Source organism: Ictidomys tridecemlineatus, chromosome 2 (genome assembly GCF_052094955.1).
Source record: "Ictidomys tridecemlineatus isolate mIctTri1 chromosome 2, mIctTri1.hap1, whole genome shotgun sequence".
Lineage (NCBI taxonomy): Eukaryota > Metazoa > Chordata > Mammalia > Rodentia > Sciuridae > Ictidomys > Ictidomys tridecemlineatus.
In genome coordinates, this window is record NC_135478.1 from 21,078,707 (window position 1) to 21,104,488 (window position 25,782).

The window sequence follows — 25,782 nt, forward strand, 5'->3', positions numbered from 1 at the left end:
GGACTCCCTGGGAGCAAGGAAAGGAAACATGAAAGAAGAGTCAGCCTGGGGTAAGGAGAACCATACTTCTTCAGGACAGTTGCAAGCATGTTGATGGAAGAAGAAACAGAATAAATCTGGGGCCCAGAATAGAGAAGAGAAAACCCTAGGGCCCAGACTCTGAGAGAGCAAGAAAGGCAGCAGAGAGGAAAGGGGCCTGTGAACAGCGACAACCACAGGGCAAAATTCAAACAGCTCTGTAGCTGCTGCCCTTCCTCCCACTACTAACCCAGAAACAGACATCCAGGGTTTTCCTCCAGGCCAGAGAGAGATGGATGGAAGGATAGGCAGACAAATTGGTAGGCAGATGGACAAATGATTGCGAGACAGATAGACAGATAAATAGATAGATCAGTAGGCAGGCAAGCTAAATTAAAAAGCAGTATGAACAAAGAAGCTGATTAATTAAGCACTTACTGTATGCTGATGACCTAAGTACTCTGCATGCCCTACATTTAATGCTCACAGCAATCTTGTGAGGCAGGCACTATATAATAAGTCCCTCTCTACAGCTGATAAAGAAAATATATATATAAATAATATCTTTTTTAGAATTACAGAGGGAACCACTTCATGTGCTCAAAGTGGAGACAGTTAGAAAGTGATTTGTAGGGCTGGGGTTGTAGCTCAGGGGTAGAGCGCTCGCCTAGCCCATGTGACACACTGGGTTCGAGCCTCAGCACCACAGAAAAGTAAATAAACAAAGTAAAGGTGTTGTGTCCATCTACAACTAAAAAAAATTTTTTTTAAATAAAGGGTTTTGTTGTGTCTATCTCAAGTTGTGCAAAAGACAATAAAAACTGCTCTAGGATTAGGGATGTAGCAAGGCCCTGGGTTCAATCCTTAACACCACAAACCAAAAATTTTTACTCTAGGAAATACCACAAGATGCTCAAATTCTACACACAGAGACGAACAAAAATGGAGACCACAAGTGCCACTGTTTTCTATACCTGAACAGGCAAAGAATAAAAGATTGGATAATACCCGGGGTGCAGATGATGTGGCTCACATTCTCCCGGTGTTATCTGAATAATACACAAACTACAACTTCTGACAATATTCACCAAAACTGAGGTCCCTGCTCAAGGGAGTCTCACAGTTTCACCGCATGTTGGCTCGGATACATGGATATCCCCCAGCCCTGTGTACAACGGCAAAACACTGGAAACGATCCACAGATCCATCATTGGAAATTCATTAAATGAACTGTGGCTCTTGGAAACAATGAACAATATGTCACCACAAAAGGAATGTGATGGATGTGTGCTAAAGGGAAAGGTCTCCAGTACAGAGCACAAAAAGCAACGATATGGTGACTAATGTCCTCATTCGTAGAAAATTTTTTAAGGGAGAGGGACCATGCATACATTTGCGTGCTCAGAACATGAACCTGCTCAGGGTGGAAAACCCCCAGGGTGCCTCTTTAAACTGCTGCACTTTTTCTGTGACACACTTTTTCATGCTGAGGCAACTTAGGGTGAGCTCTGGGAAGCAGGACTTTTTTAAGTTTCTACAGAGGCAAGACAGAACAGTGCAAAAATCTTTCAAACTGCAAGAGAATATAAAAGCAATTTGATGAATCACAATTACTTTCTTTCTCCCCTGGAAGGAAATAGGACAGAAAACATCCAAGTGAATAGAAAGTAATAAGGACAAAGGTTATTTTGTGAAACTTCTGTTTGAGGTCTTATGTATGAATATGAGGACTCGCAGTGTAAAACGATGAGATTTCTGGCTTGGGGGTTTTTTTGTTGTTGTTTTACTGTGAATCACAGTCAAAAAAGTTCACAAAATATGGGGAGTCATTAAGAGGGCTTTAGTCCCTAAGACAGACTGCCTAGATTTTAAGCTTGGCTCCACCACTAAACTGTGCAACTTTGAACAGGTCACGTATGTAAGTTCTGTGTGCCTTGAATTTCCTCATTTGTAAGAGGAGACGATGGTAAGATATACTTCATAGGGTTGTAATACTGTGTGACTGTGCCTCCAAGATACCCACCCCCCAATACACCCCACCCCCTGGTCCTTACCTGCTCTGTGTAGTGACCTTCCACACTGAATCACCACCACTAGCCCGTAAGTCTAAGAAAATATGAAGGAGTGACTTTGTGACTTCTGGGGTTAGGTTATAAAAGGCCCTGCAGTCTCCACCTTGGACTGCTCAATCCTGGCCACAGTGCACCCAGTATCCTCTCTTGGTCACTCTCAATCATAGGCCCTACAGGCTTAGCTGGGCAGGAAGAACTGGAACCAGGGGCTGAGGCCCAAGACTGGCTCCTAAGTCAATAAGTGACTTTTTTTTTTCAATTATAACTTATTATTTACCTGTCTCCTAAAATGGCTGGAGGCGGGTGAAGACTGTAATACTCTTCTGTGACATAGTAGATATATTAAAAACTAGTTTCTAGTGCATAACTTAAACCAATTAGAAGGAAGACAAAAATATACCACGCACCTGAGAACTATAGCCTCAATTACATATCAAGAATCTTACCAATACACTGTAACTACATTTTACAATTTACATCAAAAACCCTGTGGGATGCCGGGCCTGTAATCCAAGCTACTTAGGAGGCTTAGGCAAGAAGATGGCAAGTTCAAGGCCAGCCTGGGAAACTTAGGAAGACTCAGTCTCAAAATAGAATTAAGAAGGGCTGGGAATGAAGCTTGGAGATAGAGCACCTCTGGGTTTCATCCCCAGTACCGCCCTCCCCTCCCCCCAAGAAAACCTTCCATGGTTAATACATTTACCCACTCCAGGATGAGGAACACAAGAGAAGGAGCCAGCCAGTGGCCTCAAAAGTCACGTATACCATATTTAAAAAGCCTAGGTGAGTGTTTTGTGTTTTTGGAAAGATGTTATGTCTAGAAATCACCATAGCAGAACTCACAGGACTCCTTCCCTCATTCCACTTGCAAAACTGATCAACTGTTAAGCAGGGGAGGGCTCACAGAGAGAGAAAGCAAAAAACAAAAACAACAACAAAAAAACTTCTGAATTATACATGTGGAAAATACTTGCAATTCCCTAGTTTCTGAATTAATTTTCTTACTCTTCAACAAAAGGAGATTTTACTGCCCGCTCTTTTCTGTTTATAGCCACATAAGTTATCACTCAGACTACAACTTTTCAATGGAAAAACATTTCTTAAAAATTATACTGGGTGGAAACTGGTAATGCCTTACTTTAGTTAATAATATGTACAAGTCCAAATGTTTTATTTGAGCATATTCTGGGAGGATAAAACATCAAGTCTGATGACTTAAATTAGTGATAGGAAAAGAAAAATTCCTAAATAGTGGCCCTTTGATGAAGAGTACTTCTGGGTAGGAGAATTGCTATAAGCACCCTTTCCTAAGCAATTGTCTTTGAGTTTTCAGGATTACAGCCAGAGAGCAAGAGCAGTTCTCTGGAAGGGACCCCAGTAAAAAGCTGGCCCTGAACATCTGCTGATTCAACAGGAGTGCAATAGTAAGACTCGTGCAGGTTCAAAATGACTTTAGGCTTAATCAATAAGATTTATATGTTTGGAAGCTAAGACTGTCTGGAATGGATAGGAAGAACACCTCTCTAAGGAATTCACTGGTTTCTGGCCCAGACAGCCAAAACCAGAGTGTAGACAGGACAGAAACCAGATGGGTCATCGTACCATCAGATTCCGATCACCTTAGAGGAAATGAGTAAAAACGTCAGCCCCAAGCAAGGATGACAAACCAAAGCAGACATGATCAGCAAGCTCTCCATCACCAGGGTGTGGGCTGGAACTACAGGGCCAAGAAGAAAAGACAGTGAGGAAAGGTAGAAGAGAGCGAGGGAGACACTGTCTAACTCAGTTCTTCACAAGTGAAAAACTCCTTGCTGGCCCAGGAGAGGCTCTGAGAAACCGGGAGGAAGATGCAAGATTAGAGAAACGGCCAAATTGGAAAGGCCAAGAGGGGACCTTAGTGACCCTGCTCAGCTGCCACAGAGAACTGTGAAGGGAAAGGGGGTCAGAGTCCAGAGAGCCTTGTCCCAACTTAGCCCTGCTGCTCTTGCCCTTCAGGTGCCACTGGCCGTCTCTGAGCCCAGACCAGGGGATGCAGTAAAGACATGCAGCTTCCAACACCCTCACCATGCCCATCAATCATTCAACATTGCAATCTCCCTACCACACAGCCACAGAGCAAGAGAGAAACAATTTCTCTGGTCTTTTCTCCTTTCTGGCTATACCACAAAGAAAACAAACAGCAGACACACCCGGAGAAAACACTTACCACAAGAGTTTGTCTGAATGACCTTCCCCGGGCAGAGTGCTGGCACAGGCTGGGCCTTTACAGGCTGCCCCAACTGAAAAACCAATGCCATGTGCAGAAAGAAACTCCAAAGGCAATTCAGAGAGACAAGAGATCCTCCATGGGAGGCCAGCTTGGGTACGGCTGCTCTTCTGAGCCTTCCTCAGCAGTTTTCTGAGTTTGCTTGTTGGGACAAATCCTAAGATTGTGAGCTGCCCTGGGTACACAATGCGTTACGTAACTCCAGCAGCCTGGGAACACTATCGGCTCATCTTGTTAAACCATCCCAAACAAAAATGACGCACCCCAAAATGTGATACCTCTAAGTTGTGGGTAGGGGAGAAGCAGGGATAACAGGGCTTTGTGACCAGCATTCACTTTTGCCTAAAATTCAAAAGAGAACAAAAAGTCTGTTCATCTCGGAGCTCACAGGGAACTGGGGGTGGAGTGCCTGTACCAGAGGCTGGATACCAGGCAGTGTCCCAGGACTGCACTGGGCAAAGCCTCGGGGCCACACACACACATTCTTAGGGAAACTCAAGGTCTCTCAGAGAATGCTTTATTTCAGTCTATGTCTCCCTTTCAATGACCATCTAGTAAGACTTTATCCCAAGCAGGTTCCGCATCATCCGGCTACCCAGCACCTCAAATGCCAACAGTGCCCATGTTTACGCTTCTGTTTACTGAGTCACTGCCGAACGTGACAGCACTGAGCTGTTCCTCAGCTCTCCTATGCAGCTTGCTACAGATATCCCAGCAAAGGACCTTGAGTTACAATGTCCTGTGGGGTTTGAGGTTTCAGCATTGCATTCTGCCATTTCTTTGCCCTCTGTTGTCACGTTCAGAAAAAGTGAAACTGGTTAAACAGGCTGGTTGTTTCCTGGATTTTATTGGTACAGACTCCGCTAGAATCCCAAGGGTAAGTTCACATGTTCAGACAAATGAAGATGCAGCTGGGATATCGGCTCCTCCATGAAGCCACCTGGTCCTCCCCAGCCTCTCCCCTCTAAGGCTGCTATAGCCCCCTCCTCAGCATCCTCCCCTGTGTCCCTGCCTAACACCCAGGAGATCCTCAAAGCCTAACTGGTCATACAGAACAATGAGAAGCTACTGGAAGCAAATGCACATATTTTAAAGTGGTACCAGGGCATTATTTCAAACAGGACAAAAGCAAAAAATGAAGTCAAAAATGAAAAATAGAGCAAACTTCTATATGAATGCAACAGGTTTAACTATAGTTTTGTTACTCGTTGCTGTTCTATACACCATCCCACACCACTTCCATTCCCAGCCCTCTCTTGGCACTAGCTCAAGGGCTTGTCTCAATGTTCCCCTGGGGAAAAGAAACGAGGAAGATCTCCAGTACAAAGTGTGTGAACAGTAGATGCTACCAGTGGACCTGGAGGTGATTATTCAGTTCCTGGGACACTGGGAAGCCATGACTGACACAAGTGTCTGAAGAATAGATGTCTGTGCAGATCTGGATGGTCACTGCATGTAGAGGAAATACTGCACGTGGTTCTCCGTTTCTGCATCCCACGATGACACTACTATTATACCTACCTCTGTCTGAAGAAACAGTCTCAGGGAAAGAAGAAAGGGGACAAACTACACTAGCATCCATGATGGACCATGCCCGCTGCCCAGGATTCAGTGTTAATATTTTTAACCATCATGACAGTTCTAGGAGGTGTCATCTATATCTCAGGCAGGTCAGTGACTGACACAAGTCACAGAATGGTTCACTGGCAAAGCAGGTTCTGGATGGGAGACCTCACAGCCCCAAAGCTCAGACTTTTGCATTTTGGTGGTTCCACCCCACATTCCCCCGTGGCTGCATCCCTTCCCCAGTCTTCACTGAAGTCTGCCTCTCTCCATCCAACCCAGACATTTAAAGGGCCCCCATACCGGTAATGGTGCAGGCATCCCGGTACGCTCTGTCGCTGGGAGCATCTTCCACAGCTTCGCTTACATAGTGTTCTTCAGGGATGCCCGGGCTGCAGGCTAGGACTGCATGGTTGCACGCCTCCAAAGGGGGCACGGAGCTGGCCAAAGTGTCGTCGTGCGGAGCTGTGGCGTCCAGCTTGGCAGGTTTCAGGGGGAGGTGCCCACTGCCATCGGGGGCCCCGCTGCCGGAGTCTGGGGCAGTCAGGAGGACAGCCCCCGGTAGGTCTGGCACACCAGCAGGGGCGGCTTACAGAGAATCTATGAAACAATCAGAGATAAGGATATGGTTACTTAGAGTCTATGAATATATCTAGAAAAAAAAAAAATCTTTAGAAAGTTAAGATGATATAGGTTCAGATTGCAAATTCCGAAAAAAGTTTCCTATAAGGCATCTCCTATTACATTCTTCAGTTTCAATAAAAGAATTGCAGTGAAGTTCCATTCAACTAAACAGGCTTCAATGCAGACCAAAATACAAAGCACATGGCTTCATTTACTTGTTGACATCTATTTTGAAGCAGCTTTAGGAAATGAATAATCTGCACTGCAGCTAGAATGTCCTGATATAAGGACATCGGGGACACCTGGCAACCACAACCTGTGGGAAGAGCTGTAAGCAAGCATTACAAGGAACACAAACTGACACATCACTATAGGAATTATGTATATAATTATGTGTACACAAAGCAAGGAGATGCTGTTATTTGCACACTAAATTGCCTAAGACTTGATGCTTCTCTTAAACTCTTCCAAGTATGATACAGTCTCAACTCTCTAAGAACTTTAAGGCATGTGAACCTTCGGCTACAGAGAGAAATGAGGTGATTCCTTTAAAAACCTGATTAAAACTACATCTTATTCCAAAAAAACATGCAGTTCCAGGAAATTCAGCCCATTCATAGGTTCGGGGAAGCCAAGGAGCCCAGGTTGAGGCCCTTGGGATTAGTAGATCTAGCTCTCTAGAGACCACTACAGCAACCTTGCAATTAGCATCTCCATTTAAAATCTGCCTGGGAATAGATGAATTCTAGATAGGGAAGAGGGGGTGGGAGGGAAAGGTAGGGGGCAGAGGATTGCAAGGACGGTGGAATGTGATGGACATCATTATCCAAAGTACATATATGAAGACACAAATTGGGTATCAACATACTTTATATACAAATAGAGATATGAAAAATTGTGGTATATATGTGTAATAAGAATTACAATGCAAAAAAAGTACATGTATAAAGACATGAATTAGCATGAACATACTTTGTATACAAAGATATGGAAAATTGTGCTTTATGTGTGCAATAAGAATTGTAATGCATTCTGCTGCCATGTATTTAAAAAAATAAAATCAATTAAAAATAAATAAATGAGATCTGCCTGGGACTAAAGACAGGGAGAAGAGAGTGTAGAGCAGCAGCTATTAAGGATAGCACTTGCCCCAGGAAGAACAAACCTGCATGTAGGTGAGTTTGCCACACATTTCAGGAGAGCTCTATGGCCTTGGAAGCTGACCTTTAATTCAACAAGGGCCCTCCTCTCCGGACCTACAATACTGCTTGTGTGTGTGTGCACACACAAACACACACCTGGCAAAAATGTTATAATGAATCAGAATGCACTCTGCTGTCATATATACCTAATTAAAACAAGTAAATTAATTTTAAAAATGTTACATAAGAGCTCAATGAACAAGGCAGGAAGCCTACAAAACATTCTTTCATACAAGGGATTTCAAAGTGTGGTCTGAGAACACCTGGGGCTCCTGAGACTGGCTATTTTCTAAGACACTTTCATACATGTAATGGAATTTTCCAGAGACTACATGATGGGTGATGATGCCATTGTTTTGAAGGCTAATTAGTGGAATGTGTGCTTCTGTATTCCTGTGGTTTAAAATCTTAAATTTAACTTCTAATGCATGAATCAATATAACCCACAGAATTCAATATATACGAATCAATATAACCCACATAAATGAAAGCAGCTGGGAATGTTCAGTAACTTTGAGGGGTCTTGAGACCTCTCCACCAAAAAAGGTTTGCAACCCACTGCTTTATAAAAAATGATGCATTATAGTTCATTTGTGAGGATGGGGATGTGGTAAAGGGGCTGGGGGTGCAGCTTGGTGGTGGAGTACATAGATAGCATGTGCAAGGCCCTGAGTTCAATCCCCAGCACCAAAAATAAAAAGGAAGGTTAGCAGACATTTCACTTGACATTTCAGTTCTAACAGAAAACAACAGCCCTGAATCTGGGGCATTTTTCCTCAATAAGAATTTATTTACCAAAATGTACCAAGAATTCCTCTTATAAATGAATTCAGCCTAAGAGACAAACTTCCTGCCCTCATTGAAATGGACAAATATAAAAATGGAAAGGGGCTAGGAAAGGCTGTGTATTCCTGGTAGAGAGGGAACGGTAACAAGAGAAACTTGGAGCCTCTAGGAACTTTTCTGTAAGATCACATGCAGGTAAAACTGGATCTTCACACCTCCATCAGTAATTCAAATAAAGACAAACAGATAAAATGCTGCACAAGAAAGCCCAGGATCACCTAGCATAACCCAAAAGTACTCTGGGCACCAGAGGCCTGAGACAGGTAATTAAAAGAACTCCAGAGAGCCAGGATGGGAATTCCCTAGATGAAGCTAAAGGGGCCGCTGCACACTGCCACAGCCTACCTGGTATGGGGTACCAGGGACCTTGCCCCAGGGCTTGTCAAGTTCTTATGCCCGGTCTGGACACTAACTTGTTAAAATCATTAGTGTGTGAAAATCCATTCAGCTGTACTCTTACAATCTACACACTTCTGGGGGGGGATGGAGGGCAGGGGGTAAGTAATTCAACAAAATAGAGAAAAGATTAGGGAATAAAGATATTGAATCTGTGAATTAGCTTCAGAAGCCATCCCTAAGATAAAAAGGCATATTAATGAAAGTTCCAGAAGAACCCAGAAAAGTCTAAAATCAAGAGGAACAAAGTATAAGACACACTAATATATCAGTGATTTTCTAGAGTTGAAAACTGCCACTTCTAAATCAAGAGGTTCTACACCAAGATCCAGTTAACCTTCATGAAAAGAAATAGACTTGTAGATATAATCTAGAGAAAATTTAAATTCAAAAGATACAGATAAAAATCTAATAAATGTGAAGAATGGGGATAAAAAAATCCTTATATCTCTATGTACCATGCCAGTGGCTGGTAGAATAAGTTCCTCAGATGTTTAAGTGAAAGACAGTCACGTAAGAGTTCTGTGCCCACTTAGGCTACTGTTATACATAAAGACTACAATAGCAAGACATTATGAAATAAATAGAAATGATATGACCCTGACACTCCTGAGTTCCAGGCAGGCTGACCACATCTCATGGGCTCTCATTACCAAATAGATCAACAGAAAGAACCCCCAAGTAAGGAAGACATGACAAAGTAAAACTGGCACTGAAATTAAGCCAGGAATACTTAAAATTAATGTCTAAGTAATTTATAATCAATTTATAATTAATGCACATGATTCATGTGATTCACAAACCTAAAGCAAATGGCTCAAAAGGAAAAGAAGCAAAGGATATGAAAATTTCCTGCCCTCACCAAGAAAAAATGCCCCCACAGGCCCCCAAACATTTTAAAAAACCTTAATAGTGATTAAAAAAAAAAAAAACTATCAGACCAACAAAGATACAAGCCAGGTGGTGGCACAATCTCAGCTACTTAGGAGGCTGAGGTAGGAGGATCATGAGTCAACCCTGCCTCAAAAAGAAAAAAAAAATTACACACACACACACACACACACACACACATACACACACCACATATACATATATGTATATATGTATACACACACACGTAACAATACTTAGTTTGGCATCTGTTTTAGGAAACTCGTGGTCTAATGAATTATTGTAGTAGGATGGGGAATAAATTCAGTGGGATAGCCTGGCAAAATGCATGTGGCTCTTTGGCCAAGTGTGGGTCAAAGAAATTTATCGAAGTGGAATGCCACAAAAAAATGAACAACAACAGAAGATAGTCATTAATTGTGATGCAGCCAGAGAGAAGTCAACTTTCTGAGGAAAGGGAGTTTCAGAGCAGGTATGAATTTAACAACATGGAAAGATATCCTGGGCAGAGAGACAGTAGATCATGAACAGGAACCTCAAAGGGTTTTAAAATGCATTAACGGGGCTTGGGTTGTGGCTCAGTGGTATAGCGCTCACCTAGCATGTGTGAGGCACTGGGTTCAATCTTCAGTGCCCCACAAAAATAAATAAACAAAATAAATTTGTTGTGTCCATCTACAACTAAAAATACATATTAAAATGCATTACCAATTGAACTTTCACTCATACCTTCTTAAACCTGTACTTAGACGTTTTATATGATCCTTACACAGAAATATGAAATTCTTCTTTTGCAAAATGCAATTGCTCTACTGAAAGCTAAGTTTTTGTTTAAATTGGCCTGATTTTTTTAAAACAAAGGTTTTACAACTTTATGTAGATTTCTTAATAAGGACTTCAACTATATATTATATAACTTCCTCTTTCATCACATACAAGATGAGGGTGATCATCTAAATCCCGATCGCTAACCCTAAACCACTGTTTCTCCTCCTAGTATCTGTTTTGACATATAGCTGTCATACACTTAACCTAGAAACACATGCAATCAAATGAATATTGCAAGTTAATATCAGCACTTTCTTAAAAAACGAAGTTTGGGAGACACCATCAAAGTGATGCCTCAAAAGGGAACATAAGCCACAGTTCTGAAGTCCCCAGAACACTTTTCAGCAATTGCAAAGCTATTCAAAGGCTCAGGGGGCCCCTCTTGAAGTGAAAAGACCAAAATCTTTTGCCAACTAAAATCAAGTGGGGAATAACCTACATTTCTATCAATAGAAGAATAGTTATAAATTATGGCATGTCCAAACTTCTGAATTCTATAAAATAAGGTATCCATGTAAGGCATGATTACTTTCATGCCTGGCACATACTAAATTCTCAAAATGAGCATTATCATCAACATTACAATTTGAAGATTCTCAAGAATCAAGCGCCTTTCTTGGCTCTACATAACATTCATATGCCAGCACTTCCAAACCTTTCTCTACATAATCCTATTCATGTGGCATTTACTCTGTGGAGTCTGCTTGGGAATAGTCTCTCCACCCTAGATTCAACCTTCATTCTCTGTCCACACATCACCACTTAACCAGGGCTCATCTCCTGCACAAAACTATAAATTCTCTGAAAGGATGGACTGGTCCTGGTGCATATCAGGTACTAAGTAAATGTTTGCAGAACAAATAATAAGCAATGGAATAAGGTTTGGCTGAAACGACTACAAAGATCCTCTGAAGCTAAGAAGCTGTGGGTCTATGATCCACACAGGAACCAAAGGGTCTGAACTAATTACACAGGGCTAAACTTGAGGACTAATAGCAATCAATGGGGAACCCCTGAAACATTCCAGACATGTTCCATACATGTGGGCTGCACCCCACAGGCTCTCTAGGATGGCATCAGTTTGACCTCACCTCATTGTTTTCTCAATGCAGACCAATACACATCAAATGTGATTTAGGGGCCAAACATAGCAAATGACCCACATGCAAAAATTCAGGATCAGGAAGTCTTATTTACAGGCCCTTCCAGTTTCTAGCTTGAAGAAAGTCACAGCATATGCCCTCTGGGGAGACCCCAAAATTGTGGGGAAGTGGTAACAAACCTCCCGTAATGTGGCAGCCTGCTGAGTAGTACTCTGAAAGACTCTAGTGATTCAAAATTCCCACAACTGTACATCAGCATTTGCACTCAGATCACATTTCTGCTGAGAGCTTGAGATCTCTAGGAGTTCAAAGATCAAAAATAAGCAAACACAGCCAAGCATTGAATCAGACACAGAAGAAAAAGTGGCAATGGGCTGCCCAGTACACAGGTCCCAACAATCCCCAGGCATCATTTGTGGAGAAGAGAGTGGGGCTCGGGCTTCCTGGCTGGTGAGACACTGGGCGAGTTCCTGCAGGTCTAGAGCTTTGGTTTCCTTCATATAGTAACAATTCCCACACCTCTGAGAATGTTAAACAGATTACTGACACAGACGCAAATAAAGCACCCAGCAAGGTGCTGTGCACACAGCAAACTCTCAGATATTAATCACCTTCCTCAAAAGTATTCATCTAAGTGACCCTTGATTGTTTCCAAAATTGCACAATTTCAAACACCAGTATACAGCACTGCACTTCTATAAATTCATCGTGCTACCAACTTTTATTGATGACTCAGTATGTGCTACCCACTGTGGCAAGTGCTTTGGAAGTTCTAACATGTACAACCCGTCACTACATCTTTTCTTAGCTAAATACTGTTACCAGCCCCACTTAACTGTTGAAGAAAAGAATGCTTGGAGAGGTTCAGTAACTTTCCAAAGGTCACAAAGCCAGCAAAGGGAGAACCCAGGTCTGAACTGGAACAAGTGATGGGAATCCAGTGGGGAAATGATTTGTGGTCCTTTGTTGCCACAGGCTCTGTGCTTCTTCCCTTTCCCTCAGTGATTGTACACAGGCACTTCTGAGGTTTACACGGAGCTCAGGAGCAAATCAACCAGCACTCTGGTCACTCTCTGGCTCCAGCAAAACCCTGGCACACCAAGCCAAAGGCTTCTTTCAGGCAGAGGAAACAAATGGGCCTCAAGAAACAAAACAGGGCTTAAGAAGAGTGAGTGGAGGGCCTCGAGATGAAAGCGCCTCTGTCTGGTTTCCTCAGTGCTGCCTGGGGAGACGCAGGGAGGCAGGATTCCTCCTAGCAGAGGAGTGAGAAATTTTGCAACCTGGTCAATTTCTCAGCAAAAGAGGTGCCACTGGGGGGGGGGGGGGAGAAAGAAGAAGAAGAAAAAAACACATACAGAGGTAGTTCTGCAGTGGAGCTGAGGAGAATGCCCCTGCCTGGTGCCAGGGGGTGGTTGGCCCAAGTCCCTGGCCTGAACTTCATGGTCAGTGACTTCAACCCCCAGAGTATCTTAGCACTCGAAGGACTACTTCGGTTTGTTCCAGCTTGTTGCTGAACTCAACTCTGCTGATAGAGCGCACATGCGTGAGCCCCTAAGAGTTTTCTCCTCTTTCCAGCCATGAGTTCAGTGGCTCAGAACCTGAACATAAGAAGAGCTGTGTGACACTGAGGAGGCAGTGTCACTTCTCTGGGCCTCAGAACCTTCCCCATCTGGACTAGGGAGTGAGGGAGTGAGCTTTGTCCAGCAGGCTGGGTATAGTGCTGAGGGAAACCAGTCATCTGGAATCAGAGGGCCATTCCAGGACCTGGCTCTCACTTGAGGTCAACTGGCACCTAAGGTGTGACCAGCACTAGGCCAAGACAATTCTTTTTCGTGCCAACTTACAGCTGCTTCTCTGAGCAAGCTGCCACCTGCTTAGAAGGTGATGAGACCAACATGTGCTATTTTAAGGTGCAGACAACCCCAGCACTCCTGGAATTGTAAAATGAGCTAGCTACGGGTCTGGCACTGTGCTTGGTAGTTTATATGTGACCTTGTTCAAGGTTCATAACCTATAAAGTATCATTAGCATCCACTTTTTACAGGACAAGAAACAGGCTCCGAGTGACTGAATAACTTGCCAAGGATGTGAGCCTTGCTTTGAGTGCCTCCAAAGACGCTGCTCACTGTGTTATGGTTGGGAGTGATAACTCTGCTTTGCTTAAAGAACTTTCCACTCGGGCTGGGGTTGTGGCTCAGTGGTAGAGCACCTGCCTTGAATGTGTGGGGCACTGGGTTCAATCCTCAGCACCACATAAATAAATAAATAAAATAAAAGCATAAAAACTAAAAATTTAAAAAAAGAATGCTCCTTACTCTGGCTCTATGTGACCCCTGACCCCTGACTACTCTCCTCCATCTGTCCTCTAAATATATTCCTCCTACCATTAAAGGGGCAAAGGAGTTCAGCAAAGACCCTAAGAGATCACAGAAGCTCACAGCAGAAATACAGACACCCCAGATATGGTGACCTGCAGGGACATCATGGGTGGCGGACAGCTGGTGGGCAGCCAAGTGGGAACCATCTCCTCCTCTACTTCTCCCTCTTAACACTCTCCTAGCTCATATGACCTTCCTGGCACTCCCATGAGCCCAGGCCAGCTCCTTAAATAGCTGGACAAGTGGCTAAGTGGTGGGACCTGTCACGTAAAAGCTGAACAGTTGGGCAATGAGCAGATGAGCTACAACTCTATAGCCATGGTGCCAGGCTGGGGAAGCCAGCCCGCTGAGAAGCATTAGGCCTTGCAGCTCTACGCACACCATCCAGCTCTCTATGGGCTTTCACAAATGAAATGCCATCTGTCCTGCCCAATTCTAAGTTAGAACTTGGAAGCACTATTCTCATTTCAAGAGGCAGGGGTCAGGGAAAGATTTGGGGAAAGGGTAATTGACCTGCTCAGTTTTACTGAAATAATGGCAGAAGCAGGACTGAGAAGCACTTCTTTTACTCAAGAATGTCAACCAGGGATCCAAGATGGTGGGCCAGAGGGAGGCAGCATTCTGTGTCACTCTGTGACCTGGGTCTCAACTAGTGAGAATACTGCTTTGCTGAGAGCGATAGAGGACCCCTCCACAGCTGATCTTGTGCAGGAATCACAGCCACCATGCTGCGCAGGGCCCCAGGCCAAAGCGTTACAAAAGAACTCTCAACTCCCAACTACTCGCCCATGCAGGTCTCATGGTGCCTTAGCAGGACCACTGACACAGAATTCCCAGACGTCACTCCCACAAAGGACACTCAGCCACTACCCACACGCAGGAACTGCAGCCACAGCTCCCATGTGGACCCCCATCTACCAACGTAGGACTCCCCCGGTACCCTCGACCTTGGGATTCGGTAGCTACTGCCATAGTCCCCTAATCACGGTAGCCTGCCTGCACCTGGAGACATCACAGGCTCTGAAGACAGCCAACAGCTGACAGCCACAACACTGCCACAGAGCTCATCTCTGAATGCATAGCACAATACCATCGTACGGCTCCCTCCACCCAACCTGACACCCCATTGCTAAAAGCAGATGCCTCCACCGTGGGTCACCTCCATCACCATCTTTAGTCAGGGCAACTACCAGTTTGAAGCACTGGATAGCCAGGTACCCATAGTTTTCTAATTCCCCCTAATCCCCAACAGCCGCTAACTCGGCACAGTGACTGTCCAATTCAAAACAGCCCTCTGCGACAGGTGCGCAGCCATCAGAATGCAACACTTAAGACCCCGGAGAGAAAAGTTCCTGATAGAAAGTAGAAAGGGTGAGGGTGAAGGAGTTTAGAGACTAATTTAGAGGCCAGGAACTGTGAGGTCTACAGACGAGATGAGGAGATAAGACCTGGTGCCCACATCACAGGAGCAGGCCCCAAAGGAGATCCTTGAGGTGCAGTCTCCCAACAGAACCAGCAGGTGCCATAGCCCATTTCCAGGAGCCCTGAACCCAAGACCAACCCTCACACCCTGGTAACCCCCACCATCCTGAGGGCAGAGATACCAACTAAGAACAGACAACCCCACCTACTGGATGAGAAGGGAGGCAGGAAAGATACTGATCTCCAAACAAAACAATCCTTGTTTCTTCCTTCATGATATTTTTTCTTTCCTCTCCCTTTTATTCTCCTGCCCTCACATCCCCAACATATGTGAAACCAAGTACTTTGCATGAATTTGGATATTGAGGACTGAGATGACTGAATAGTATATTACAATTATGTTATATAATATTTTTCTTTTTTTCTCTCCAAGTTTTACTATTTTAACATTTTTTAAATTTTTCTTAATATATATGTGGTGTGTTTTATGTATTCTACTGCCTTCCCTCTTACTTGTCTACCCAAAATTACTACCTCTCTATTCTAGCTACTTCTTTAGATTTCTCTTTCACACTCCTAAGATATAAAAACTCTATATCCTCACCTCCTACCTCCTCAGCATATCATCCTACTCCTCACCCCCAGTTCTTTGTCCACCATCAGAAACTATAAACCCTTTTACGAACCTACTGATTATATTGGAGATAATAATTGAATTCATTATTTCTGTACATTGTGACCAAACTGTAAACATCTTAATAACAACTATTTGTTTTTAGGTGGTATTTTGTTTATATTGGGATCTGTTAACATTTTCTTTCTTCTCAAAGAGGAGGTATTGGATCCCTACAGGGGCACTATAAGCCTATAGGGTAAAAACAGTAACGCCTCGGATCCACAGAGCTAGAAGGAAGACACATGAAAAGACAAGGGAAGAAAGTGCCCCAGATAACTCAAGATACCACATTATTAGAATCCATGGCCAGCACAGCAGATGAAATGACAGAGAAGGAGTTCAGGATGTACATAATTAAAATGTTCTGTGAATTAAAAGGATGATATAAGAGAGCAAATACAGGCAGCAAAAGATCATTTCGATAAAGAGCTACATAAGCAAATACAGGAAGTGAAAGATTACTTCAATACTTCAATTATTTCAATAAGGAGATGGAGGTTCTAAAGAAGAACCAAACAGAAATTCTTGAAATAAAAGAAACAATAAACCAAATTAAAAGCTCAATTGAAGGCATAATCAAGAGATTAGACCACTTGGAAGACAGGACTTCAGACAATGAAGATAAAATACACAATCTTGAAAAGAATGTAGACAACACAGTGAAAATGGTAAGAAATCATGAACAGAATATTCAAGAAATATGGGATAGCATAAAAAGACCGAATTTAAGAGTTATTGGGATAGAGGAAGGCATAGAGTTCTAAACCAAAGGAATGAACAATCTATTCAATGAAATAATACCAGAAAGTTTTCCAAACATGAAAAACAAATTGGCAAACCAAATTCAAGAGGCCTACGGGACACCAAATGTACAAAATCACAACAGATCCACACTAAGGCACACTATAATGAAAATGCCTAGCATATAGAATAAGGAGAGAATTTTTTAAAAGCCACAAGAGAAAGGAATTGGATTATATATAAGGGGAAACAATTAGGAAACAATTAGATTTTTCAACCCAGACTCTGAAAACTAGAAGATCCTGGAACAACATATAGCAAGCTCTGAAAGAAAATGGATGCCAACCAAGAATTTTGTATCTAGAAAAATTAAGCTGTAGATTTGATGATGAAATAAAAACCTTCCATGTAAACAAAAGTTAAAAGAATTTACAACTAGAAACGTGCACTACAGAACATCTTTGGCAAAATAGTCTATGAATGGGAAATTAAAAACAACGAAAATCAGCAGAGGGAGGTATTACACTAAAGGAAAAACGAATCAAAGGAGAAACCAAGTCAAGTTAAATAACAAAAATGGCTGGGAATACGAATCATGTTTCAATAATAACCCTGAATGTTACTAGCCTAAACTCACCAATCAAAAGACATAGTCTAGCTGATTGTATCAAATAAAAGACCCAACAATATGCTGCCTCCAAGAGACTCATCTCATAGGAAAAGACATACACAGACTGAAGGTGAAAGGTTGGGAAAAATCATACCACTCACATGGACTATGGAAGCAAGCAGGGGTTTGCATCATCATATCAAATAAAGTAGACTTTAAGCTAAAGTTAATCAAAAGGGACTAAGAAGGACATTTCATACTGCTCAAGGGAACCATACACCAACAAGACATAACAATTATAAATTTATATGTCCCAAACAGTGGAGCATCTATGTTCATCAAACAAACTCTTCTCAAGTTCAAGAGTCAAACTGACCGCAACACAATAATTCTGGGTGACTTTAAAACACCTCTTTCACCACTGGATAGATCCTCCAAACAAAAGCTGAACAAAGAAACTATAGAACTCAATAATAACTTAGACTTAACTGACATATATAGAATATATGTCAATAACTTAGACTTAACTGACATATATAGAATATTTCATCCTTCAACAAGTGAATACACTTTCTTCACAGCAGCACATGGATCCTTCTCTAAAATAGACAATACATTATGCCACAAAGCAACTCTTAACAAATACAAAAAATAGAGATACTACCCTGCATTCTATCAGATCACAATGGAATGAAATTAGAAATCAGCGATAAAATAAAAAATAAAAACTACTCTAACACCTGGAGACTAAATAATATGCTACTGAATCAACAATGGGTTGCAAAAGACATCAAGGAGGAGATTAAAAAATTCTTAGAGGGAAATGAGAACGGCGATACAACATATTGAAATCTTTGGGACACTATGAAGGCAGTACTAAGAGAAAAGTACATTGCACAGAGTTCATTCCTTAAAAAAAGAAAACCCACATTACAGTTATCTTATATTAGACAAAGGTGCCAAAAACATACATTGGAGAAAAGATAGCCTCTTCAACAAATGGTGCTGGGAAAACTGGAAATCCATATGCAACAAAATGAAATTAAACCCCTATCTCTCACCATGCACAAAACTCAACTCAAAGTGGATCAAAGACCTAGAAATTAAATCCGAGATACTGTGCCTACCAGAAGAAAAAGTAGCCCCAAATCTCCTTCTTGTCGGATTAGGCCCCAACTTGATGGGATGTTGTGAAGGGAAGGAGCATCTCAGGAGGGGACTGTGTGACCACCCATAGAACAAGAAAGCTTTGGAGGAACCCATATCAGCAACTACAACCAGGAAGTCGAATCAGTAGCAGATTAACCAAAGCACAGGAAAGGAGGTGCCTAATGGTCTCAAGGCCAACTCTCAACTTCTTGTGCACTCCAGAGAGTGTCCGAGGACCCCCGAAAGAAAAGACCAGGATAGCTAGGGACTAGAGGCAACCACCATTACAGATTCTGCCAGTATGGCTTCCGGGCATCCTGGCATGTGGGTGGCAGTTATAGTTAGTGCCTGTCACACACACAGTATCTGCCATGGGTACTGTATGGGCCTCTTGTGTGCATCTGTCCTCTCTTGCTCTTGCTTTCCTGGGCTTTTTTTTTTTTTTTTCTTTTTTCCTCAGTAAAGGTTGGGAGATTTATTGGTTCCAATTGTTTAAGAAAATTTCTGTCGAATCATTAACTGACTACTAAGCTAACCGAGCACACATCAACAAAAATGTCACACACAACAAAAATGCAGACTTTGGCTGCAGATGTAGTTCAGTGGTAGAGCCCTTGCCTAGTATGTAGAGGCCCTGGGTTAGAAAAAAAGAAAGAAAGAAAAAGAAAACAATGGCCCTGGATATAGCTCAATGGCATAGCGTTTGCCTAGTATACACTCAGGCCCTGGGTTTTTGTTTTGTTTTGTTTTTTCCTCCATATTTTTTGGTGCATTATAGCTGTATGAACTGGTGGGATCTGTTGTTACATGCACAAAATAGAACAATACAGTTTGGCCAATATCACTCCCCACCACTTTTCCACTCCTTCCCTTCTTACTGCCCCCTTTCCTCTACTGACCTCCCTTTCCATTTTCATGAGATTCCCCCACCTTTGTTTTCCTTTTTACTCTCTAGCTTCCACATATTGCACACTCTTAGACACACACACACACGCACACAAATGCACACACGCATGAATCAAATGCCACTTTTAAGGTTATACCTTCCTCTGGGGAAAGTCAAAGCCCCCAAATAGTAAAGAAATCAGCATCACTCAGAGAAAATTTGCAGAACTCAGCAACTGGAGAATTGACCCAATTCAGTTCCAGAATCCAACTCACTCTCCTCTCTAACCCTTGCTCAGGATGCAAACCCACTAACACACACACTACCCCCAATAAATGCCTATGAAGTAAAGATGAAAACATTGAATCGATCTGGGGCTCATGAATGAAAACTGCTGTCATGTGACCAAATCCCCGGTTCCAAAAATAATTCTGCTGCAATTGGGAGAACAGAAATGCCCAGCCACGCTGCCTTCTGTAAGCCCATCTCTGTCTCCTAGAATAAGGGAGAAAAAGAGAACAAAAATACAGCGCGCGCTCACAGCCTTACGTAATAGTCCCTGTCTCTCTCTAGCTGGCGGCAGCAAATTTTTTTTAAAGTGCCATAAATAGCTCCCTCTCCTGCCAAAGGAGACCAGGGGGAGAGGCTACACAGGGAGCCTACTCCCGGCTTGCCTCTCTTCTTTCAGCCCCAGTGGAACTTTTATGTATCTTCCAGCACAAAGTAAGTTTAGTGGACAAGCTGGACCGGGCCAAGAACAGACATATATCATCTGAGAGACTCTATAAGCTGCAGAGGGCAGTCAAAATTTGACTGTCAATTCCTGAGACAGCACTCCCAGGCTAGTGTAGGGAACAGAAACTATAGTGTGTTGCTCTGCAGAAGGGCTTTCTCAGCAACCCAGGCCAACAGAATTGCTTATCTGGGTAAATGGTGGCCCTCGGACACTTAATCCTGCCAGCCAAGGGGCACAAGGCCAGCCTGATGGGCAGCAGGCAGAACAGAGGCAGTTCTCAGAGAAGCATCACAGCGGTAATATGCCACATCTTGGTGCAAGCCCCAACCAGAGAACCAGAAATTGTAGCTGGGCTCTCTTTACATTGAGGAAGAAGTTTGGAGTCTAGCCAAAGCCCAGAAGGGCTACAAGAATGGTAACTTTATAACAAATCCCTGTAAAGAAACCTGAGATTCCAGGCTGGAAAGCTATTGCTTTGAAGAGGAGAATCTTGCCTGGGAAGGGCCAAATGCCTTAACTATGAACCCCGGCAGCCCACACTGCACATGCCTTCACTTTGAATGGGCACAGGGTCCCTGGGAGAGGAAAAAAACAGTAGAATATGAGTTGAAATCCATGGGCAAGCACAGGAGGCCTTACTAGCCCTCCAGTGCACAGCCCTGAATTAGTAATGAACTTCACCCAGCCAACAACAGCACTGCTGAGCCCTCACACTCCAGGATAAAGCTTATATAATATCTAGAGTGAGAAAGAGGCCCAGGAACATGGGATGGGGAGGGAGAGAACAGTTCTATTGAGACATGGTCTTGCTATGTTGCCCTGCTTACCTAAAACTTGTAATCATCCTCCTGCCTTTGAATAGCTGGGGTTAAAGGCATGGCCACCTTGGCTAGCAGGTTCTGGTTTTACTGCACTAAGAGCTTTTTTAAAAATCATAATAATGCTAATTAGGAAAAGCATATTATTGATTGCATTTACTGTGCAGTGCTCAGCCAGACCTGGGGTAATACCTGGGAGTCTTTGCCCCAAACTCATGGCAGCTGTTGGGCCAGCACCATCACCCTGTTCAAGATGCTGATGGCCAAACTCAGGCTGGTAGTAATTTGCCTAGAGTCCTAAGAATTGAGAGGTGCGATGGGTATTGAACTCAAGCCTATTTAAAACTATTACACATGGCAAACATGCCTAAAAAAGTAAATGTATAAGGCAAATACTCACACAGTTTATTGTATTCTGCACTTATCACTTACATAGATTTGAAAATTTTTCATAACAAAAAGCTGGGACAATGACCTTACATGGAAAAAAAAATTAAGATTATAAGATACTGTCAATTTCAAGACCAATGTACTCAAAGAAATTATGAAGATCTTTTCACACCAAAAAATGTTTAAACCCACAATAAAATATCCACATATGAATCTTTTATTAAAGAAAATACAGTAATAAGTTTTCAGGAAAAAATAGAACTAGTCATTAAATCAGTGATAATTAAAGTAAGTATAAGAGATTATGTTACCTATCAAATTGGCATGCTTTTATTCTAATTATAACCTAGTGCTGACAGGGACATGGGAGATGACCTCACACACACAAAGGTACATGTTGTCAAAACCAATTCCACTTCTACAACTATTTTCTAAGAAAAATCATAACCATGCATAGAGATTTAACTTTCCTCATCTTAGCATCTGCATAACACTTGTAAGTTGGAATATGAATTTCAATTCAATAAGACATGGTCTGTCCAGATAACACATCTGCACCCTCCTCACTGTAACACCATCTCCAATGGCAATGCAGAAAAAGGATGCTCAGGGCAGATTAAGTGGGAAAGTGGTAGATTGGGATCTTTATTTACATAAAAACAAGAAAAATGACAAATGTAATTAAAGAACATTTCCGGTAGAATTTCATCATCACGGGCATTGGGTCCCCACCCAGGACTACACCAACAGTCCCCTGTTACTCCTCCTTATTATATCCTTGGCTGGCCTCCAACATGACTGTCCAGCCCTTCCGTCTCCAGGGTTGAGTCACCTTAGCACTGCTGTACTGTCCTACCCACCAGCACTTTTCAAATAACCTGGATGTGAGCACATTTCCTAAACGCGACCACATAACCACAAATGCATTTCCTGAAGTCCTTCTACTACAAGCTCAACCCCTTTGGGGACAAAAAGACATGGTCAGCATTAGTAACTGTCATGTTCAGCAAGTTAAAGTCAGTTAACCCCTACGACCCTCCTTCTCATCAACAAAGTGGAAAGTAATAGCAGCCCCTAACAGTGCGGGGTCGTCACAGAGAATGAATAATACACTAAAGTGAGGAAAAATGCACTCTTAGCAGAGAAAATGCTCAATGAATGACAGACAGCTCTGGGTCACCTCTTGAGATAATCCCCCAGAAATGGAGGTCAGCCTGTTGGAGAAATGGGACCCTATTCCAACCAGCATTTTCCTACCCTAGACAATGCACAAACTTCCATGCTTCCTGTAAGAGCAAAAACTGAATGAAGACTCACTTCTGCCTGTTTAGTTCACCCTAGTGTGCCCTTAGTGCCTCGAACATCACAGAACTCAAGTGAATGAATGAATTTAATGACTCACCCTTTCTGCCTAAGCCCGCTGAAATAAGCCACACCAACTCTTCTGTCTTTACAGTGACCTGGCGGGTCAATCACAACTGCAGCAACCTATAAAGTACAATAAATTTCCAGTGATTCATCTGTCATATTAGGAAATGTTTGAGGGGCTTCCTGAATGAAACGATCAAATGACAGTCAGCTAGGATCCCTTCACAGTCAACTTCTGAAATTAACCTGGAAAACTACAAAACCTGAAAAGGAGGGGTGGGGATCTCACCCACTCACCAAAAGGGAACAGGAAGTTTTTGTTTTAAAGTTTGTATTTTGAATAAAGCCTCATTTCTATTTCCATATCAGCTTCTCAGTGTGCACTCGACTACACTGAGATCACAGTCTTGTGTTTTTGAAAACAGATTCTGCAGCTATGGAAACAGAAGTTGTCACTATATTCTGACTTCAATGTGGGATCAAGTGGGAAGAAACATCTCAGCATGGATATAGCTACTTCTCTACAAATATTGCCCCTTACAATAAGTGTTTTAATATAATCAATAAATAAATCATTTATGTTCCTAATTATCAAGACAAATTGGACTGCATAAAAATTCCTTCAATGAGCAAGTCATACTCCAGGCATATGTGGAGAAAAGTATCCCCTGATTTCATTAATTTTACATAATCCACAGAAAGGCAAATGGGTTTTTGGTCCACATGAAAAATCAGATACTGGACTTAAACCAGTTTGATAGTAAAGGAGAAAAGTCTCTACAAAAGCATTAACACAGGCATCTGGAAAGAACAAGAGAATAAATGGAAACCACAGCTTGATTTGTTTATCAGCTACTTTTAGTAAGTAATCCAAAGCAGACCTCAGGCTGACCCAAGAAGCAACACAAATAATTAGGAATGTGTGGTACTGGGGATAGAAGCCAAGAGCTCTGTATAAGATCAGCCCAGGAAACTGAGGTCAGGGGCTAGAGCTACAGAGGGACTCAAAGAAGCATGTTCTCCAACTCCCCAAGAAAGAGGAACCCAAATAGGCTTTCTTGCTGAAACTGACAGGTTGTCACTAGGGAAGTAGTCAGAACAGTCCCCTGGAGTGAGTGGGCCATGATAAGCACAATGTATAAAAGCAAGAGAACGATAGGAAATGGAAAGAGGAAACTCAAAGGCAAGGGATTGGATGGATGGCAGGCAGGGGGACTGAGTCAACCTTGCCAAGCAAGAGTACTCGCTCCTCACTGGTCCTCACCAGGCACCACCCCATGGCACCAACCACGGGAGGTCCCACGTGTTTACTGCTCAGGACCTTGCTCAGAGGAGTCATCATCCACATCAGCTAGGCCATCTCTTTTTCTTTCCAAGATCATTCATTCTGCTACAGAGCAAGCAGCATCTCTCCGTGGCTTTGGTGGATCTGACAACCTTCAGAGCTTCCTCTTCACGACCGAAAGTTGAGCAGCCAGTCCCGTCTAAGACACAAGACACTTACCATGTCAGAACCACCCCACCTGCCTGCACTCAGAAGAGCGGATGGGGGTCACATTTTTACAAAATGAGTTGTATTTGGCCTACAATGGGCCTCTAATTAATTGCTAAGTCTTAAAAATCACATTAAAAAAATTCTAGATATGAAGCCTCTAGATAAATTTGGAGGTCAAGCAACATCAGGCTCATATTCCTGAGATGTTTCTGAGAAGGAGCATTTGGTTAGGAGTTATAATCTGCTGTCCAACTTGCCACAGTCCCCACCACTCGTGTGTGCAGCTAGTTTTATCCCTTTTTTATTTGTCTAGCCTCTATTAGCATGTTACACAGAAAAATGGGCGAAGTTCTAGAATGGTTTTGCTTCCATAATCACAGAATGAAGTCTGATCTTGGCAGGTCCTCTTTCCTATATCAATGCCATTTTGCAATATTCCAGTTAAAAAAGAATGTCTGGAAAGGGATAGATTTTAAATAAATTTCTGGATAGTTTATTTTTTATACCTAAAATTGCAGATATATAACCCAACATAAAAGTTTTTTTTGAATCCTTAGACTTCACAAAATGAGAATTTTCTTCATCAAATTCTTTTGTCAATTCACAGCCAGAATTTCACAGAGGAATTTTATTAGACATTCAACGACCAAATAATCCTAATTACAGGACATGAAATTAGATCATGAGACCTATCTAACCAGGAATATAAGGATGGTTCAACATTTTAAAGTTCATTAGTATAATCTACCATATTATTAGATTTAAGGAGCAAAACCCAGGATTATATTCATCAATACGAAAAAACTTTTTAATAAAATTCAACACTATAGTTCCAAGAAAAATATTCCATAAAATAACATGAATACACATCATGCCCCACAGACTAGAGCCAACCTCTTTCCCAGCGGATAAATACCAGTGGCACTCTCAGTAAGATTAGAACAAAACAAGGATGCCCACTATCTCTACTACTGCATTACAATGCAGTGAGGATATCAGCACACATTAGACCAAAGGAAAAACTTAGCAGCATAAGAAGAGGAAAAGAAGCTAAATTATCCCTTTGCTAATAATATTATTATATACTTGGAAACCCAAGAGAAATAATAATAAGACTAACTCAAACAATAAAGGGACTTAGTAAAGTAGAAGGATATAGTACAAAAATTCTACCACTATGTTACACAAAAATCAATGACATTCATATCCTTAACAAGAACCAGTTAGACAATCTAATGGAAAATAAAGTGCTATATTTTATAGCAAAATTAAAATATTCAGAAATATGCAAAAAATGGTAAAAC

General features: G+C 42.3%; 2 protein-coding genes across 5 annotated transcripts in view; both read right to left on the bottom strand.

The window, feature by feature from the left end:
• Trak1 (trafficking kinesin protein 1) overlaps positions 1-6,496 on the bottom strand; it is a 114,301-nt gene extending 107,805 nt beyond the window's left edge. For 2 of the 4 annotated variants that reach the window (XM_078038071.1, XM_078038067.1), the window contains exon 1: positions 4,297-4,465. In XM_078038071.1, coding sequence (XP_077894197.1) covers positions 4,297-4,387 — 91 coding nt within the window. In that variant the 5' untranslated portion in view covers positions 4,388-4,465. Of the gene's footprint in view, positions 1-4,296; positions 4,467-6,222 lie in introns of those variants that run through there. The other 2 variants (XM_078038075.1, XM_078038065.1) reach the window with 2 other exon arrangements.
• Positions 6,385-25,782, bottom strand: part of LOC110599009 (uncharacterized) — a 61,088-nt gene continuing 41,690 nt past the window's right edge. Inside the window, exon 2 of the mRNA XM_078038078.1 lies at positions 6,385-6,519. Coding sequence (XP_077894204.1) covers positions 6,463-6,519 — 57 coding nt within the window. The 3' untranslated portion in view covers positions 6,385-6,462. The remainder of the gene's footprint in view (positions 6,520-25,782) is intronic.